Source organism: Colossoma macropomum, unplaced genomic scaffold, assembly GCF_904425465.1.
Source record: "Colossoma macropomum unplaced genomic scaffold, Colossoma_macropomum, whole genome shotgun sequence".
Lineage (NCBI taxonomy): Eukaryota > Metazoa > Chordata > Actinopteri > Characiformes > Serrasalmidae > Colossoma > Colossoma macropomum.
In genome coordinates, this window is record NW_023494800.1 from 32180683 (window position 1) to 32199995 (window position 19313).

Below are 19313 nucleotides of genomic sequence, written 5' to 3' on the forward strand. Positions count from 1 at the left end.
GGCCAGTGAGTGGAAGCACAAGGTAGATGTTTCTAATAAAGTGGCCAGAGAGTGGAATTAAAGGTGGTGTTTCTAATAAAGTGGCCAGTGAGTGGAAGTACGAGGTAGGTGTTTCTAATAAAGAGGCCAGTGAGTGGACTCAAAGGTGGTGTTTTTAATAAAGAGGATGCAAATCTCAATCTAAATTTTAATAACATCTCTTTCATAATTGCTGGTCATGAATGTAGTGTAATAGAGCTGATCCTGCACAGGACAGCGTATTCAAATTTGGACCATTTGCTTCTGTTAACAGCGGCTATAAAGAACCGCATTGAGTGTTTGAGATATTAATGCTTGCTCTTCTTATGGAAATGCTTTCTCTCTTATTTGACTACAGCAGTCGGGAATATCCAGTTCTGCTATTAACCACATTAATAAGATAAGGAGGCGTTTTGACTCCACTATCTACATCCAGGAGTGAATGCTTTGTTCCAGTAGCTGCTCAGATCTATCTGCTAGTGTCTTTAGCATCAACTAACTCAAAATCATAAAATAAAATCACCATTAACAGAGTCAGTTATTAAATAACTATAAGAAAAACTACCAATAAAAGCATCAACTAACTCAAAATCTCAAACAAAACACCATTAAAAGTTTCAACTTGTCCAAAAATAAGAAGAATTTCTATTAAAAGTGTCGACTCAACCAAAATACAGCTGTTCAAATATATCTTTCTGACACTACTGGACACGTCTTCAGTGATATTCCTGGAATCATCGGGTGTTTTGGGTCTTTCAACATCAGGTGACCCAGCTTGGGCTGAGCAGACCCAACCTTGTGTCCACATGGTAAACTAGCTTTGTTGCCCTCATTGCTGTCCTCTCTTGAGCCACAGCCACCTTGAGGCTCTTCCTGCCGTGTTGGTGGCACTACGGAGGGCTCTCCTCCTCCTCTGTTCCTCAATGTCCAGCGAGTTAAATGCCCTGAACTGAGATTGGGCTGCAAAGCTCCTACACCCAGCTTCTACTGGTAAGCATCTTGCTTTCCAACCACCTTGCTGACATTCTTTGACAAGACCATCATATTTGATGGGCTTTCTTTCATGTGGCTCTTCAGGTGGTCTTCCCTTCATGTGGCTCTTCCAGGTGGTTCTTCCCACAGTACTGTCAACTCCAGCAGCACGACTTGCTTTGTGGAATTGTAAACCAGAACCGTGTCAGGTCTTAAGGTGGTGGTCGCAATGTGCTGCGGATACTTGAGCTGCCTCTCAAGGTCCACCATCAGCAGCCAGTCCCTTGCAGAAGCTGGTATTTCTGCTGTTGTTCTCACGGGAGGCCCTGGCTGCTCCACAGCTTATTTTAAGGGGCAAGATTTCTTGGCCCATTCAACTCCAGTGCTGATGGGTTCTGCAGTGGTCTTCAAGACCTGGACATGCCTCCATCTATACTGCCCCTCTTCCAGTGCTTTGGTACAGAAGCCTATAATGTGCTCCATTTAAGGTGTCAATTAAACCAAAATACCAAAAGAATCACCATCAAAAAGAAGATCATCCAACCTAAAACCACAACATTAAGGGCCAGTTCTTGAAACCAAAATTAAGCCTAGACCGAAAATGGATTTTTAGTAGTGATTTACTCTATTAAAGCGGCCGATTAGTGAAAGCACAAGGTAGATGTTTACAATAAAGTGGCCAGTGAGTGGACTCAAAGGTGGTGTTTCTAATAAAGAGGATGCAAATCTCAATCTAAATTTTAATAACATCTTTCATAATTGCTGGTCATGAATGTAGTGTAATAGAGCTGATCCTGCACAGGACAGCGTATTCAAATTTGGACCATTTGCTTCTGTTAACAGCTGCTATAAAGAACCGCATTGAGTGTTTGAGATATTAATGCTTGCTCTTTTATGGAAATGCTTTCTCTCTCATTTGACTACAGCAGTCGGGAATATCCAGTTCTACTATTAACCACATTAATAAGATAAGGAGGCGTTTTGACTCCACTATCTACATCCAGGAGTGAATGCTTTGTTCCAGTAGCTGCTCAGATCTATCTGCTAGTGTCTTTAGCCCTTACTTTGCATCTTTTTTGTGAGAGCAGAGGAGGAGAGGGACTATAGAGATCAGTTCTATTACGGTTTAAACCAACAGCAACTCATTCAAAATGAGCCGAAGTCTCTTATATAATCCTTCAAAGTCTCTAATATAATTAGAAGTGGGTGGAGTAGCCTAAATCCACACTCAGGTAAACAGAGATTATTTTATTCAGGAATAAAATAGCAATGAGACGCAGAGTCTAGCGGCCTAAATGGATTCAAGAGCCCTAAAATAGAAAGAACTAATACGTAACCTTGGTGCACTGATGGACGCTGATCTCAGTTTTAGCAGTTGTGTCAAAGCAATTACTAAGTCAGCTTTTTATCACCTTAAAAACATCAACAAGATCAGAGATTTTGTGGCTAAGCAGACCTGGAGAAACTCATCCACACCTTTAGTAAGATTGATCACTGTAATGGTCGCCTAACTGGACCCCTAAAAAAGACAATCAAACAGCTTCAGATCATTCAAAATGCAGCTGCCAGAGTCTCACTAGGAGTAAAAGAAGGGAACACATCACCCCCCATTCTTCAATCCTTACACTGGCTACCAGTCTGTTCAGAATAGACTTTGAGGAGCTGTTACTGGTCTATAAATTGCTCAGTGGTGCAGGACCAGCATATTTATTTCATATGTTGCAGCGATATGAGACGAGCAGAACTCTCGGATTATTAGGAGCTAGTCAGTTAGTCCTGCTGAAGGTAAAGACTAAACATGGAGAAGCAGCGTTTGGCTACTATGCTGCTCTTAAATGGAACCAGCTGACAAAGAGCATTAGAAGAGCCCCGACACTGGACACTTTTAAAATCCAGGCTCAAAACGTTCCTATTTGAATGACTGCAGTGTATGAAAGATGCTATATAAATAAACTTACCTTGCCTTAATACTTGATAAGGCAAGTAAAAGTAATGCCCCCAAGAACAACCTGAGAAAAAGTGCAAAAGTGTCAGGCCAAAAAACTACTGAGTAACTTATAGAACTTCAGTGGATCTTTTTAGTCCATCCAGCATCCATCAGCATAGAAAGTGAAGTCTGTACAGCTCTGTTCTTCTCTTTTTTGAGATTATGTTGGTCTCAAATACATTCCCATGTCAGAGATGTGATCAATCACAAAGCACCATCAGTTACGAAATTAAACACAAATTAATAACTAAATATGCAGGTCAAAATGTTCCCAAGCAAAAAGTAGATTTCTTTACTCACTAATATTCCATATACTGAGGTCGGCAACCCAAATGTTAAGAAGAGCCAATTTGTCCTTTCAGCAAAAATCAAACCACATTGAGAGCCATATTTTATGTCCTGTTTATTAACGTAACATAAAAATATAATGTAAATGAACATGTAGACTTACTTTGTTCTGCTTTAAGCTTTAGCTCAGCTATAGCCGCTTTTCTCGCATCTCCAACAGGAAACTTTTCTGCAAAAGTTGAATAGTTTCTTGCAAATGTCTCTCACCAGCTTCTTGTTCGAATTTCCCCGTTCCACCTTAAATGGTGCCTGAGGAATGTATCTGCTGCACCATTTTTTTTTTTTACCCCAATTTTCTCCCCAATTAAGTCGTAGCCAATTCCACCCCGCTAGTTAGGACTCCCCCAATCACACGATGCTATCAACGCTAGGAGGGTGAAAGCTAACACAGGCTTCCTCCGAGACCTGTGAAACCAGCCACTGCTTAACTGCTGCACCATTTAAGGTGGAATGAGAAAAGCTGGTGAACCTGGCTTCAGCTTCGTGACTTTAGTGTTTGACAGTTTCTCGTTGCAGATTAAACATATCAGGAAACCAGCTGGAGTGATTATAAACACAAATAAGTCTGTTCATCTCAAAATTATCGATGTTTGTCTTAAATCTCTCTCTTCGTTGTTTTGTTAGCTACTAGCTGGACGAGACTGTTGTCTGTTTTGCTATGGTGACCAGCAGTCTGCGCTGATCTTCAGGGTTAAAGGGTGAATTAGCAGTTCTACATTAACTCCAGAGTTTAAGACCATTTATTGTTAAACTGTGTTGAACGATCAGCAGAGCTTTATTTTACTGTAAAGGAGGATTATTTTATTTTTACCTACAAATCTGATTCTGCTGTGGAGCCACAACAGGGCAGTAAAAGAGCTGCATGTTGCCGACCCCTGACATATACATACTAACACAGCAGAAGTGAAAGTATGATTTGAAAATACTCATACAAATCAAAATGTAAACAAACCACAGACCTACCAGAGAATAGCTTTAGTATTTTAGAATCCCAAAAACAGACGAACAGAGATTGTACGGCTCTGTCCTTCTCTTCTTTGGATTCGTTTGGTCTAAAATACAATATTAAACCTCTAAAGTCGGGAGATGTGACCAGTCGCAAAGCAGTACAGATGCTGTCACCATCAAAACAATGAAATTAGTAACTAAATATGAGTGGCTACAATGTCACTGAGTGAAACGTAGACTCCTTTACTCACTAACATGCTTTATTAGAAGTAAAAGTATTGTGTCGTCCACCATGGGCCGCTCTGCTGTGGGGGCTTGAGAGGGGAGGCCATGCAAAGAGGCTCTCGGAAGGTGCACGTTTCTCCCATCTCCTTCAATGCTGACGCATAGGAGAGCACAAATTCATCAGTGTTTCACTGACATACATGTACTCGAGTAGACATAACTAGTTACTACCCACCTCTGAACATAACATATATGAAATCACTGGCTGCTAATATTAGAGAAAGGTTTCTCTGAACAGTTCCGCCTCCTGTTGCTAACTATTATTATATTTAATCATTATTAAGCCTTTAATCCATTGCAGGTCGGCTTCCCAGACAGAGATTAAGCCTAGTCCAGGGCTAGGCTTAATTCTTGTTTTTTAATACTGATAATTAGTCTCACTAAATAACCAGCACCTCCAGTTCTTTAACTCTTATTTATGTAAATTCCACGTGTATCTGCTTTGCGTATTTTTGCCTCCTGGTCATCACTATGAGTTTTTTCTTGTATTGGTGCTTTCACCAATTGCTTACGTCTGAGCCTGCATCTATAAAAGCCAAATTAAAATTGTTTTGCACTGACTTTGAATTGAACCAGTAGCATTTTAAAACTAAAAGCACTGAGGCTATTGCTCTGTCATTAGCTTAGCAGCAGTATAGTCTCAAACACAAGTCTGTCTCATCCACCATTGTCCATTTTATCAGCTCTGCTTACTATATAGGAGCACTTTGTAGTTCTACAGTTACAGACTGTAGTCCATCTGTTTCTCTGCATACTTTGTTAGCCCCCTTTTACCCAGTTCTTCAGTGCTCAGGACCCCCATGGACCCTCACAGAGCAGGTACTATTTGGGTGGTGGATCATTCTCAGCATTGCAGTAACACTGACGTGGTGGTGGTGTGTTAGTGTGTGTTGTGCTGGTGCGAGTGGATCAGACACAGCAGTGCTGCTGGAGTTTTTAAACACTGTGTCCACTCAATGTCCACTCTGTTAGACACTCCTACCTTGTCAGTCCACCTTGTAGATGTAAAGTCAGAGACGATAGCTCATCTGCTGCTGCACAGTTTGTGTTGGTCATCCTCTAGTCCTTCATCAGTGGTCACAGGACGCTGTTGGCTGGATATTTTTGGTTGGTGGACTATTCTCAGTCCAGCAGTGACACTGAGGTGTTTAAAAACTCCAGCAGCACTGCTGTGTCTGATCCACTCAGACCAGCACAACACACACTAACACACCACCACCACGTCACGTGTTACTGCAGTGCTGAGAATGATCCACCACCCAAATAGTACCTGCTCTGTGAGGGTCCATGGGGGTCCTGAGCACTGAAGAACAGGGTAAAAGGGGGCTAACAAAGTATGCAGAGAAACAGATGGACTACAGTCTGTAACTGTAGAACTACAAAGTGCACCTATATAGTAAGTGGAGCTGATAAAATGGACAATGAGCGTAGAAACAAGAAGGTGCTCATAATGCTATGCCTGATCGGTATATATATATATATATATACACACACACAAATCGGGCAGGGGACGCAGACCGGGTAGCGACAGGGCCTCGAGCTGGGCCGCACCAATTCTTAGCTCTCGAAATATGGCTCATATGTTTTATGTCACTGATCTATATCACTGGGCCTCACTGTGTTTAAAATGCACCATTTAGCCACTCACTCAAAGAAGCGTATTAAATGATTTGCTGACATGAAACTGAATGACACTGTGTGGATGGTATGACTCGACTCGAAGAGGAGATTGACAGAGATTGACAGAGTGAAGAATAAGTGCTTGCTGATGAGATGCTACAGCCTAAACACAGGTCATCTTTAGCTTTTCTGAACAGTACAGTCTGAAAAGGCCTAATCAAGACTGCAGCTGATGTTAACGCTTCTACTAGCTGAGTGTGGCACCTCAATGTGTGTTAAATTACACAATACAGCATTGAATTAAAACATGCCCTGAACTCTGCTCAACATTATGACGGAAGTCTATGGTCCTAATTATAAATAAATATTAAAATATCTGAGCTGAAAATGAGCTTCAATTACAATAATCTTACCTCAGTATAACCATGTCTTTAGCAGGTTTAAGATAAACCTCAGAAACAGCGACATCTAGTGGGAGATGTGGGATTTTCAAGTGACAGCAGTTTGGTGTGGTTTAAACCAGAGAATATGTAGAGAGGAGAATTACCACTCTGTCTTCCGGGTTTCTCAGACGCTAGAGGGCGCTCCCGAGTGAGTCCAAAATGAATGGGTTGATATGGAGCATTTGAGCAAAATCATAGTTTATAAATGCTGAAACATTTTTAATGTAAAAGAATTCATTCATTTCCTGAACACAGAGCAGCATAAAACATTTCAACACTTTTCAACTGTTATATTTTTAAGAGCTTTTAAACTCGACTTATAGGAGTTTAAAACGGCGCTTCATGTATGTCCATGACGTCTGTGAGCGCAAACAGCCAATGAGCTGCTCTGCTCGCCAATCAATCAGCACTTACTAGCAGTAAAGCCCACCTTCAGCTGGCCAAAACCCGTTTGCTGTAGAAAAAGGAAACATACAGGTAAGATTTCTTTGTTTTTTAGTGAAAAAACATCCTTCTACTGTCTAAACTTAAAGGAAAGTTCTGGGCGAGTGATTAGAAACTATTTTAACTTTTCGTTTTCAGCTGTTGAGCTCCATTCACTCCCATTCATTGAGGACTCACTCGCCGGCGCCCTCTGCTGTTTAGCAGTCCTGTTTCTGATATAACGGGGGAAATAGGAAGAGGCCAGGCTCCTCATGAACTGGCTCTGCCTCAACCAACAGTTAGGATTCCGGTAGTGATGCTCACCTCATGTCCACAGACTGGAGCACGAAATACAGAAAGAAAGAAATAAAAGCAGCAATGAATACAAAATTAACTCATTTGTTTCAGTATTTCTGCTCATACATGCATACACATTCATTTGTTCATATGTAAGTTACTTTTATTTATTATTTATTTACAGTGGTATGTCTCACATTTATTTATTTATGTATTTATTTATTTTTGCTTATGTGTCACTTGATTAATTATTTGTTTGTTTATTCACAGCTTTATGTCTCAACTTTTATTAAGGTGTGGCCACTAATTAATATGTTGAGGCTATGAGGTACGCTTCTCATAACTTGTGACACTAACATATTAACTTGTGGCCTCAATATGACAAATTGTCGCCTGGATGTAGTAAATTACAGCCTCGATATGGTAAATTGTGGCCTGAATATAGTAATTAGTGGGCTCAGTATATTAAATTGTGGCCATGTCTTAGGGAGTCTGTATTTTTGTTACTATCTATCTATCTATCTATCTATCTATGTATCTATCTATCTGTCTGTTTATTTATGTACGTAGGGCAGACATTAGGCATAGCAAAAAAACATCTTATTTTTATGAAAAATAAAAAAAGGCCATCTTCACAACCCAGTTGCTTTACAAATGCTTCACAAATGAAAAGAATCAGACACAACAGGACAGCAGAAATATTTAATATTGTCTGGGAACCTCGTTGTATCCACATAATTTATTAGGATTCATCGTCACTGAGACCATGTTAACCTGCTTACTCACCTTCCTGTTCACAGTAACTGCAAACAAAGCTTTTCTTGGAGTAAACTTTTCAAACGTTAAAAAAATCTCCTAGACCTGATTGAACACCATAACATCTCTGTAGGGTTGGATGGACGGAAACGACGTAGTTAATATGTTGAGTGGATTCCCGATTTCTGGGCTGTTGCTGCTTCAGATCGAAAACAAAGTCTGAGAAGTTACTTTTGAAAAAACGTGGTTAGAGATGCCACGAAGTAGGTGGCAGTGCCTTAACCATTTATGTGTTGTAAGGCCACTAGGACCTCTTCCATCCTTGTCAAGGGGAGTGCTAACCTTCTCTCCTTTCATACAACACAATACGTACGTCCGCCCTCCACGATATATATAGGCGGGTAAAGGGATATATGTCACAATGACGGTGACAACTTTATTTACACTAAGTTCAACTAAACCTGTAATAGATTACTTAATAGATTAAACATGTCTATTTTGATGAATAAAAATATGGATATATGTAGAAATTTCATTCTTTCATCGTCACAAATGCAAGAATGTCGCGGCGCAATGCATTACTCATTTGCATAGTACGCCGTGTAAACCAATCACCTTCAAGAATGCATTCTATGCACTCTGAGGTTTACAGGAAGTGCATGAATAGCTACCTAAAGGCTCCAACTAAAGGATACGTCCCAAAAAAGTTCTGCTACTCGGCGTTTTCTGAATATGCACAAGTGCTCGTTTTTAAGTAGATATTAATAAAGGAATAAATGTTACATGCTTAAGGTTTCAAGCCTTCGGACCTTAACGCTACTTGCCGGCTGTCGTAGTTAGCTTTCTAGCTAACGCTACCTGACTAGAGCTTCGTGTTACGAAGCTGAAGCCAGATTCTTATTTGAAGTTTCCCGTTCCACCTTAAATGAAGCAGCCATTTAAGGTGGAACGGGAAAATTCGAACAAGAACCTGGCGAACAGGAAGCCACACGTTGCGTTATGGGAAAGCAGGGTTTCTCAGCTAGATAACTTAAAGGGGAAGTCCACCCATTTTTCCCAAAAATCCGCATGTTAAATGGTTGAGATGTAAACAGTCATTCAGCGTGGTTTGGTGTGCCTGATGTCTGAGACATTGTTTTACGATAGTTTTGCGATAAAGTTTAGGCTTAAAATGTATTTTACGCCATGGTGGAGAGGTACATGCAGGGTGTTGTAAAGCCAAATAGCCCTAAAGAAAACAAATTATATCAGATTTATCGCTATTTTACAATTAACGTTCAATATAAAGTGCAGAAGACTCGTGAAGGTTCACTGGTGGTTTTGGTAGTAAATAAAATGTCTATATCTGTGTTGTAGTCATGGTGACCCCTGGTTCCCATCACCACCACTGTAAAGACATCTGAACCATTTCACACCAAACCACTCTGAATCACTCTGTTTACATCTCAGCATAAAGCTAAAGTCCTTTACACACTGAGCATGATTTATTCATGCGGTTTATTCAGACATTAATAAGTGAATCTGAACATGTGCAAAGTGATGACACCAAACACCAAATGTGATTTTATGGATAGCAAAAATGTAAAATTATTTTATTCGGCTTCAATGTTCTTTAAATTTACAGTTTTCCACCCTCACTGCAAATGCAGTTGAGTCATGTTTTGGTGTCTGAAGTTTATTCTCAGTTTTGAGTTGGTGCTACAAGGCTAATGTAGCTAACAAGTCAGCTTATACTAAAATAATTAGCATCGTGCTAACTGTTAAGTCAGCTCAAGTAGTCTCTACAATCAACCATTTCACACCAAACTACTCTGAATGACTCTGTTTACTTCTCAAGGACTGAATTATTCTGAAATTTTGGAAAAAACAGAAGACGAATGGGCACTCCCTCATTTAGGGTGTGTATTATCCAGCTTATTTAGAAAGTTTCTGAAACAATCTTCATGTGCAGGCTACGCATTACACTTTCTTTGTAGAAATAAATGACGCATTTCTTAAAAAGTTCTGCATAATTCAGTGTGTGAGATGTAAACAGAGTCATTCAGAGTGGTTTGGTGTGAAATGGTTCAGATTTCTTTACAGTGGTGGTGATAGGAACCAGGGGTCACCATGACTACAACACAGATATAGACATTTTATTTACTGTTTCATGCAGGGTATCTTTGACACATCTGGCTCCTATCACTACCACTGTGAATGACTTTGTTTTATCTTACCCATTTAATTATGCAGTTATGAAACATAGCTCCTATTAAGATGGCTTCCATTAGCGCATTCCTTCACACACAAAACTAAGAGTCAGGACACATTCATGTTCTTTTCTGTGTATATTTAATTGGCACAGTTAACACAATATGAAGTTTTCAGTGCTCCGAAACACAAGCTTAACAAACAGAACACAGACCAAAAAAAAAGTGCAAAAACACCATTTGGCAGACACCAAAAGAGAGACATGACAAAAAAAGGTTTATTTGCTTAGCAGAGCAGAGAAAAGAAATTCTCGGAACACGTTTTATTAGTCAAAACCTTAAAAATAGATTTTTTTTCTTTGTTGTTTTGTAGTTTACTCTTATTTATAGATTTATATTTATATATATTTATATATCTCTGTTTGGGAGCGGCATTGTTGACCTGGAGGCCTCTGCAGGTGTGTGATGTCCTTCGCTGTAGAGCCAGGGACAGGATGTGTGGCCAGTAGCAAAGTCCAAACAGTCAAATCCACACATTTTGTGAATTGTCTGAAAAGGGCTGAAGGGAGATTGAATGGTTCCGCTTTGTGGGGCATCTTAGCCCATGTGTGCAGATATTTTCTAACTTTATTACAGGTTTTTCATATTTACAGCTCAGCAATAAAATTATTAGCGGTCAGTCATAACAGCGGAATGGATCAGCGCTTGATAGAACGGTTTGATGACGTGAGAATTTTGCAAGATTGCATTTGGGATTCAGTCAATATTTATTATGTTGATCTGTTTTGTTTTTGGGCTTCCACAAGATGCTTTTATAATGATTGGGGTTGGGCGGTATCCCTTTTTTTTAATACCTTCAGACTGTCTCCAAATATTACCATGATACACAGTATTACCAGGAAAAATTCCGGTAAAACACTGTCACCAAATAAGTAAACGCAGTGCATGATGTTCAAGGCATCATTCAATAAAACATCTAAGAACTGCTGAAGGTTAAACCGTGCTGCTAACTAGGAGAGAGGAGCCGTTTAGCATTAGCTTATCTAGCATGATAACAGCTCTGCTCTTCACAGAACATGTTGGATTCTGGCTAAATTAAGCACCAACACAAGATGATAATGATTCAAATCTGAGGAGGTAAAGTCGAGCAACTGACGCTGAAGAGACAGAAAGGAGAAATTTAACCTGTTCTGTGGTGTTTGGATCTGCAATATCTTAACGTTAGCTTAGCAAGCAGCTACAGACCCAAACAGTGCCTCACACCACAGTACACGCTGATTCTGACCAACTGCTGCTCTGCTGAAACAAGTGTAGATGATAAAAACTCATTTCCGAGAGAGTAAAAGTGAAAACATCCAACAGAAAGCTGAACTGGAACCTGTTTTGTGGTGTTTGGGACTGTAGCATTTGGCTAAGCTAACTAAAGCTTAGTTAGCAGGCTAAATGTGCCACACAGCACACCACAGGCTCAGTTCCAGCAAACTGAAGCTAAAATGAGGGCCGTTTAGAGGATATCTGAGATGGCAGGGTTGAGTAAGTGGTGTTAGCGTGAAAGCTGAACGTGTTCTGTGGTAAGTGGAGCTATTAGCTGTCGCTGAGCTGCTATCATGTTTTCTCTGAGGATTTTCCTGCCTCTGATTTTCTCCTCTTTCTATTAACACCCCTCATCAGTGACCCCTCTAAAACATAAATGTGTTTTTTAGCCATTCTGACATGGAATAGAAATTTGACACGTCATGATTTTTAAATACCGTCATATTTAAACACTGCGGTATATCTTTTTACCCATATACCGCCCAACCTTAATAATGACCTGGAAAAAAAATCAGGTGCAATTGAATCAGCATAAGAAAATAAAAACTGCTAAAAAATAAAAATATTTTAAATATCTCTGACCCACGATGAGTGTAAAATATAAAGTAAGAAAGTTAAAATCAAAACATTAAAATCAGTTATGTGCCATAGAGAGCGGGGTGAGTAGTCCACGTGAGATTTGCGACAAACGTAGAAGACGTACAAAGAACAACGAAAAACAACAATCGCCTCCTGTGAAATGTGGAGAGGCCCAGGAAGCAAATCAAAATTTGTCTACAGTCACACATACTACAGAATAAAGCCATGGACCCACACTGTGTGTTGTTTTTCTTCTTTTTCTCTAGGGTAAGATTACCACCCAGTAAGGCCTAGCAGGCTCCAATTGAAATGCTTAAAATGTTCACACAGATCTCAGTATAAATGAACCATGCGCTTCATATTAGCTGCTAGAACCTTCAGTAAAAACACTGATGTAGGATCAGCTCCCATTTGCTCTTTCAGGAAAGCTGAAAGGGAGGAAACCGGTCCTAAGTCAGCGCTGCTATTCAGACACGTCTTGCTATCAAAGCAGCGGATGGACTAAACTTGCAGTGTTCTAGGCGGCTCAAAATGGGCTCAGTAAATCCACAGGATAAGACCAAGTGGCCACCATATGGCCGTCATTAGCAACACATACAAAAAATGACAGAACTTCATTCACATTCTTAAACAGAATGCACTCTCCCTCACCTGAAGGACCGGAAAAAAAATACACGTGAATTAACAGTGTTTGCATATATGCGCACGCCACTGAAGCAGCCTGAAAGTATGAAGCACTGAAAGCAGAAGCGCAGCAGGTTTAACACAGGGTGGCATGACTAGCGCTACATATCGAGATTTCGGTATGCCTCATGTCAAAGCCCTGATTTGATGACTTATGGCATTATTGCCACTAAAATGATTTGCATTGGATGGATGAACGCCTTGGTTTCGTCTAACCGTGATCTGGTCAGGACGTTTACAGTACACAATCAAACATTTATGGGGCTCGTTCATTTATTCTGTGGTGATATTTTCTGGCAACCGGTATCGTGCAGCCCTGGTACACTCGTCTCATATGCCCACGTAGGCTTGCAGGTTAGTGGATGCTGATCTTGTTTATAAACAAAATAAAAAGAAAGAGGATGGGTTACCTGCCCTGATTCAGAACAGCATGTGCCCTTGATGTAACCCACTTACTCCCCTCTTACTGCTCTTCTAACATTCGTGAGAAATGCACCTGTTCTAAACAGAAACTGTTAGCAATTTGGTGATGAAATCCACTGAAAATGAAAAGAGGGACACAGTAAGAGTCAGAAAGGATCACATTCGGTACAAATAAAAGGGCCTCCCAAGTGGTGAAGTGGGGCAACAGTCGCCTATTGTCAGGTGATGCCACAGCCATCCATAAGTGAGCCAAAAGAACATTGTTGGCCTTGCTCTGTCAGATGGGCAAGTCCAGTCTGTACTATTTAGCTCTGAATAATGCAAAACAGTCATGGCCCAGATTAGGAAATAACTAACAGTTTTGAACTAACTAGTAAACGAGTGAGTAGCAAAAGTGAATTATTTTCATTTACATTTTGAGCAGAATATGTTTTTCCAACCACCACCAACAATAAATGAATTCAGTTATGGATGAAGTTAGTTATGGCTGTTCGTAACTCAATAAAGCACGAGTGTGGCTTTGGGGGCGGAGCAGGCTTCTCAGCGTAACCCTCTGTGGTGCTTCTGACCGGCCGTTTCAGGGACAGGGTGCTGGACGTGAAGCCAACAGGCCGTGAACACGCACACATATACAGGCGGAAGCTCAGTTATTGCTGCTAGTCAGCTCGGTGTCAGTGCATAGCAAAGAAGCGAAATTAGTACATGTAGAAAACAAAAATTGACCTTATTGTAATGAACAGAAATGGGTGATACATTTGCATTGGATTATTTTGCTCGTCTCTGATTGGCTGCATGGTTCAGATACTCTCTACAGCAGACACAGATTCAGACTGCTACGCCTCTCCTCTCTGTTTTGTCCATCATCATCATCATCATCATCACTTCTCTCTCTCAGTTAAGGAGTGGTGTTTTTTCCAGGTCTGGTCACTTGCCCTGTGTCGTCCTCTCACACTTTTAGGAATCTGCAGTCAAAGAAACAAAAAAGAACAATGTTGTTAGAAGCCACAAACATCTTCACCAGAATATAATTCAGAGTTAATAGTTACCTTAATTATTTCATATTTGGTCATGTAGCCTACCATAATCGTAAAGTTTAATTAAAAAGAGTTTTATTAAAGGAAAAGTGGTAACGCATTCTTTTACAGTGCCCAAGTTCTAGGTATTACCATAACCATCCCAGTGTGAGGTATAAACTCCAAAGTACAATGGATAAATATGGGTTTGCCAGGAGAACATTACCTACCAGAATGCATAGTGCCATCAGTAAAGTTTGGTGGAGGAGGGATAATGAGCTGGGGCTCAACTTCATATTAATGCACGTAGCTTTGGAATGGGCTAGTTGGCAGTTATATGATGTACAAAGACTGTAGATGAATAAAGTACAGATTCTTATATTTACATATATATCAACTAAACTGAACCTGTAATGTAAATGAAAGCAATGACTCTTACTGTGGTTCTACTGGGCTCTTACTATATTTTGTGCTGCTATTTTACACCATATAACTTATAAAGGGCTTGGAGGAGTTTCTGATTTACTTTCCTGAGATATTTTACTTAATCGTCTTATTATCTAGAACCTTATAGTCATTTCAGTGTAATTTATTTAGACTCTCTTGGTACTTACCGTAATTTTAAATCTAAAATTAGAAAACAGCACTTCGGAGATTGTACAGTGTGGCACTTACTTACTTAATATCTAGAACCTGTTGGGCATTTGAGTGTAATTTAGTTAACCTGTCTCAGAACGTACCACCATGTAACACAAAATAATTATCTAGTACTTTGGAGACTGTACCATATACTCAGTTAATATCTGGAGCCTGTTGGGCATTTTAGTGTAATTTAGTTGAGCTCTACTGGAATCATCATGTTACCTGAAAGTTATCTAGTACTTTGGAAAATGTACCACACACTTACTCATTTAATATCTAGAACCTGTTGGGCATGTTGGTGTAATTTAGTTATACTGTCTTGGAATCATCATGTTACCTAATATAATTATCTAGCACTTTAGAGTTTGTACCTTACACTTACCCGGGTTGACATCTAGAACCTATACTGTGATATAAACTGATCTGATTGGTTGAATGGCGTTTTTGCCAATGTCCTCTAAAGCTTGACCAACCTCATAGCAGTTGCTATGGAGGAATGTGTTTATGGGCGGAGCCTGGAGATTGCTTGGCTGGTGAATGTTCACCACATTGCCATGTCCTAGATCTCAGCCTCATTTTCTGATATATTTATAATGTTCCATATTCCTTGGAACCTATGGGATGTAACATAGGAGTAATCTAAATGTGTGTTTTATGTTCTAAATACAAGTGGAAACGTTAATTACACATCAGACCACACAAGGTCGGGGTGCTGCATCAGAAACGTTTCAATGAAAGGCACTTTTATGAACTCAAAAGTAAAATGGTATTCACTTCTAGCAAAGACATCAGATTTAACCTTACGAATTTCAGAGGTGAAGGAGTTGGCACATGCGTACAGATGTATAAAACACTGTTATAATCAAATTCCATGCAGAGTTACTAAGACTCATGCACCATCTGGACTGGATAACACTGGAGAAATCTTAGGCCCTGTTCACACCTGGTATTCACAGCTGATATAAGTGGATAGCGAGAAGTGTAGCTGTTCACACCTGGCATTTCAATGCGTCTCGCATGCGTCTCTAGTGATCGGATTTGTGACTGGAACAACGGGGCCATCCACATTCACTTGTTTGTTGTCAGACAAAAGTGTACCGCGAGTCCATGTTCGTATGAAAGAAAGGATGTTACAAACATCTATTATTAGAGCGAGACAAATGTCTCGCTCTAATAATAAAGCTGAGAGCTGATCAGAGTTAATTATCTTCTCAGCGAAGCTCGTTCTGCTCGTTAGTTTGTGCTGATGATGCACGTGATTCATTCACGTGACGTTACTGAGTAGGATGTGTGCATGAGGGTCATTTCAGGACACCGGTTCGTCACATTAATGACAGACTTGAATCAGATACCTAAACAAGTGTGAATCATCGTTACAGAGAAATTGGATCTGAGCAAAAAATCGGATTTGAGCAATGAGGCTTGTAATGTGAACTTAGCCTTAGCATTCACACTGTAAACGTCAAGTGGTCATATGCATCCCTGACCACTTTCAAAGGTGGTTTGGGTGATCGAATCACGTGTTTCCAGGATGCATTGTAGCCCGTTCACACTCTTAGCGCTGCCCACTTATGATCAGATCACCCAGAATGCATATTAATGCCAAGTGTGAACGGGGCCTTAGGCTGTTTTCCTTATGAGTGGTTTACCAATATCGTCATCAGTCAGGTTGCTGGTACATTTAATGATTCATGGGCCAAAATCAAAGGCATTTCTTTGTTATTATTTTTATTGCTTTAGTAGCGGGATTGTGCTGCAGGAACAATATGAGCGTCCATCAACGGTCAAACGTTTAAAATAGGCAGATTATGTGGACAGTACAGCACTGAAAAAGCAGGCAAAGACATGCTCAGATGTTGAATTCCCTCGTTTGGTGCAGACCATGACAGAAATGTGAGCCCACCAGCAGGGTTAATCTGGAAGAGGATTATGATTCAGTTGTTTTATGGAGTGTTCACACCTGTCAAAACGGACCGAACTAAAAAAAAGCTTTGATAGGTCCACACCAAACAAGGAAGGTGTGAAAGTGCCCTTAGATTCTAGTGTAATCACTGAGCATAGAAGTTTGGAGTCCTGCACAAATTCAGAAATCCCTTTAAGATGCCACACAAGTGTTTTTAGTAAAGTAGCCTCACACAGATGCAGTCATTCTCACCCTCTGGAACGGGTTGTACACAAACTCTAATCCTACAGATAGAAGCCTGTAATCAAACACATAGTGGACCAGCAGTAGGTCCTTATCACTCTCTTACCCCAACAACCACACTGGAGGTTATGAAGAGGTCCAGTTATTAAGTCTGACTGGCGTCATGCCCAAGCCATCTTAATATACTCATAAAATGACCATTTATTGTCTTGTCTGATCTGTGTTGCAATTATGAGGTGAATAACGTGAACCAGGTAAGGCTGGGCGAATACTACACGACTTTTTTGGATTTTTCCCCCAATTTTCTCCCCAGTTTAGTCACATCCAATTCCAATTAGGACTCCCTCAATCACACGATACCACCAGCGCCAGGAGGGTGAAGACACAGACTTCCTCCAAGACCTGTGAAGCTCCACCGCATCTTTCAAACTGCCGCTAACGCAACGTCACTGGACAGCTGATTTTTCCTAACTTAAAATGCCAATTTGGCCCATTAAAGATCACATCTATTTTGCGACTTCGGCTTATAGAAGGTGTTGAAGATGTACAGCTCATCCTGAGCTCAGATGTAGCTACATGAGTACCTTTGGCGTTGGAGTCGAGGAAGACTTCTACATAGGACGTGGGAACGTAACCCTCTTCTTCCTCGTTCCGCCGAACGCGTGTCCAGCCGTCTCCTTTATCCTCCTCAATCACAAACAGCACCTCCCCCTCCACCAGCGCCAGAGTGCCCTCATTCTGACCTGCAGTGGTGAACGAAAAGAGAGAGATAGAGAGAGAGAAACAGAGGGAGAGAGGTATGTTCAATTATATTAAATATTAAAGAGAGCAGCCGTGTTTGTGTGTATAACTTGGGTAAAGTTCATTAGATCTTTTCCTTTAACTCTCTTAGGTGCCCCATCGCATACACGCCTTAAAACTAGGCCAAAAAAAGGGGGCATTTTCAACTGACATAGGAAAAACAAAAGTCTCAAATTTTTGTATAAATAGCCTAAAAATTTAAACTGCAACTAAACAAATCAGTGGTCTACCATGTCAAAATCTAAGACTTTACACCTAAAATGCTGTTTGTTTCCTTCACTCTCACTTGCCGGTCAGTGCAGACATGTTCAAACAGTTTCAGCAGCAGATCAACAGTAAAAATCTGAGCCATGTTTGAGTATTTAATGGAAACATTGGACAGATTTACGAGATTTTCTCAGTTCATCAAGAGAAGTTACAACACCCAGGAACTTCATCGCAGGTTTGTTGTCACTAGAAACAAGACTGGATATGCAGAATACAGCCAAACAGAAGCAGAAAGGAAAGTGCATGCTGACGTTGTCTCTACACTCAGTTTATGAAATGATGAAAACATTTATAAACCGTAAACAGAGCAAAATCTACCTAAAAAATGTATAGTATAAAGTTGGCTTTGCCAGCTTCTTATTCAAATGTTACGTTCCACCTTAAATGTTGCAGCAATTACATTCTGACATGTAACATAAAGGTATATAACTGCTGCACTAGTTAAGGTGGAACAGAAGTGAACTTGAATGAGAAGCTTACTTCAGCATCAACAAATAATGGAATTCACTGCCCTGGGACAGGGGTCAGCAACACAAATCTTAAGTAGAGCCATTTTGTCCTTTCAACAAATATCTAGCCACGTTGCGAGCCACAATATTTTATGTCCATTTTACCATCTTGGCTGTAAATATGTCTCAGTATGTGTTAATGTACTAGTATAGGCTAAAAAATATAAATGAAAATCCAGACTTATTTTGCTCTGCTTTAAGCTTTAGCTCAGCTATAGCCATTTTTCTCGCATCTCTGGTAGGAAACTTTTCCTCAAAAGTAGAATCGTTTCTTGTAAAATATCTCGACGTTTTTACGAGGCTGAAGTCAGATTCTCATTCGCTAGCTCCTTTGAATTTTCCTGCTCCACCTTAAATTGTGCAGCAGTTACATTCTGTCATTTAAGGTAGAACAGGAAAATTCGAACACGAAGCTGGTGAACGAGAATCTGACTTCAGCTTCGTGACTTTTCAGTGTTTGACAGTTTCTTGTTGCAGATTAAACGAATCAGGAAACCAGCTGAAGTGATTAAAGATGCACATAAGTCTGTTCATCTCCAAATTATCGATGTTCGTCTTAAATCTTTCTCTTTGCCTTTTCATTAGCTACTAGCTAGGCGAGACTGTTGTCTGCGCTGTTATGGTGACCATCTGTGCTGATCTTCAGGAT

General features: G+C 40.2%; 1 protein-coding gene and 1 non-coding gene across 2 annotated transcripts in view; both read right to left on the minus strand.

Annotated features, from left to right (window-relative positions):
- Window positions 1–8332: 8332 nt before the first annotated feature.
- LOC118820741 lies at window positions 8333–8461 on the minus strand. The gene has a single exon (XR_005008286.1). It is a non-coding gene; the product is annotated as a U6atac minor spliceosomal RNA (small nuclear RNA).
- Window positions 8462–16266: 7805 nt separating this feature from the next.
- The window catches only part of LOC118820459 (formin-binding protein 1), a 110522-nt gene continuing 107475 nt past the window's right edge, over window positions 16267–19313 (minus strand). Inside the window, 2 exon segments of the mRNA XM_036588816.1 lie at window positions 16267–17142; window positions 17672–17830. Of these exon segments, the coding sequence (XP_036444709.1) occupies window positions 17129–17142; window positions 17672–17830 (173 nt within the window). The 3' untranslated portion in view covers window positions 16267–17128.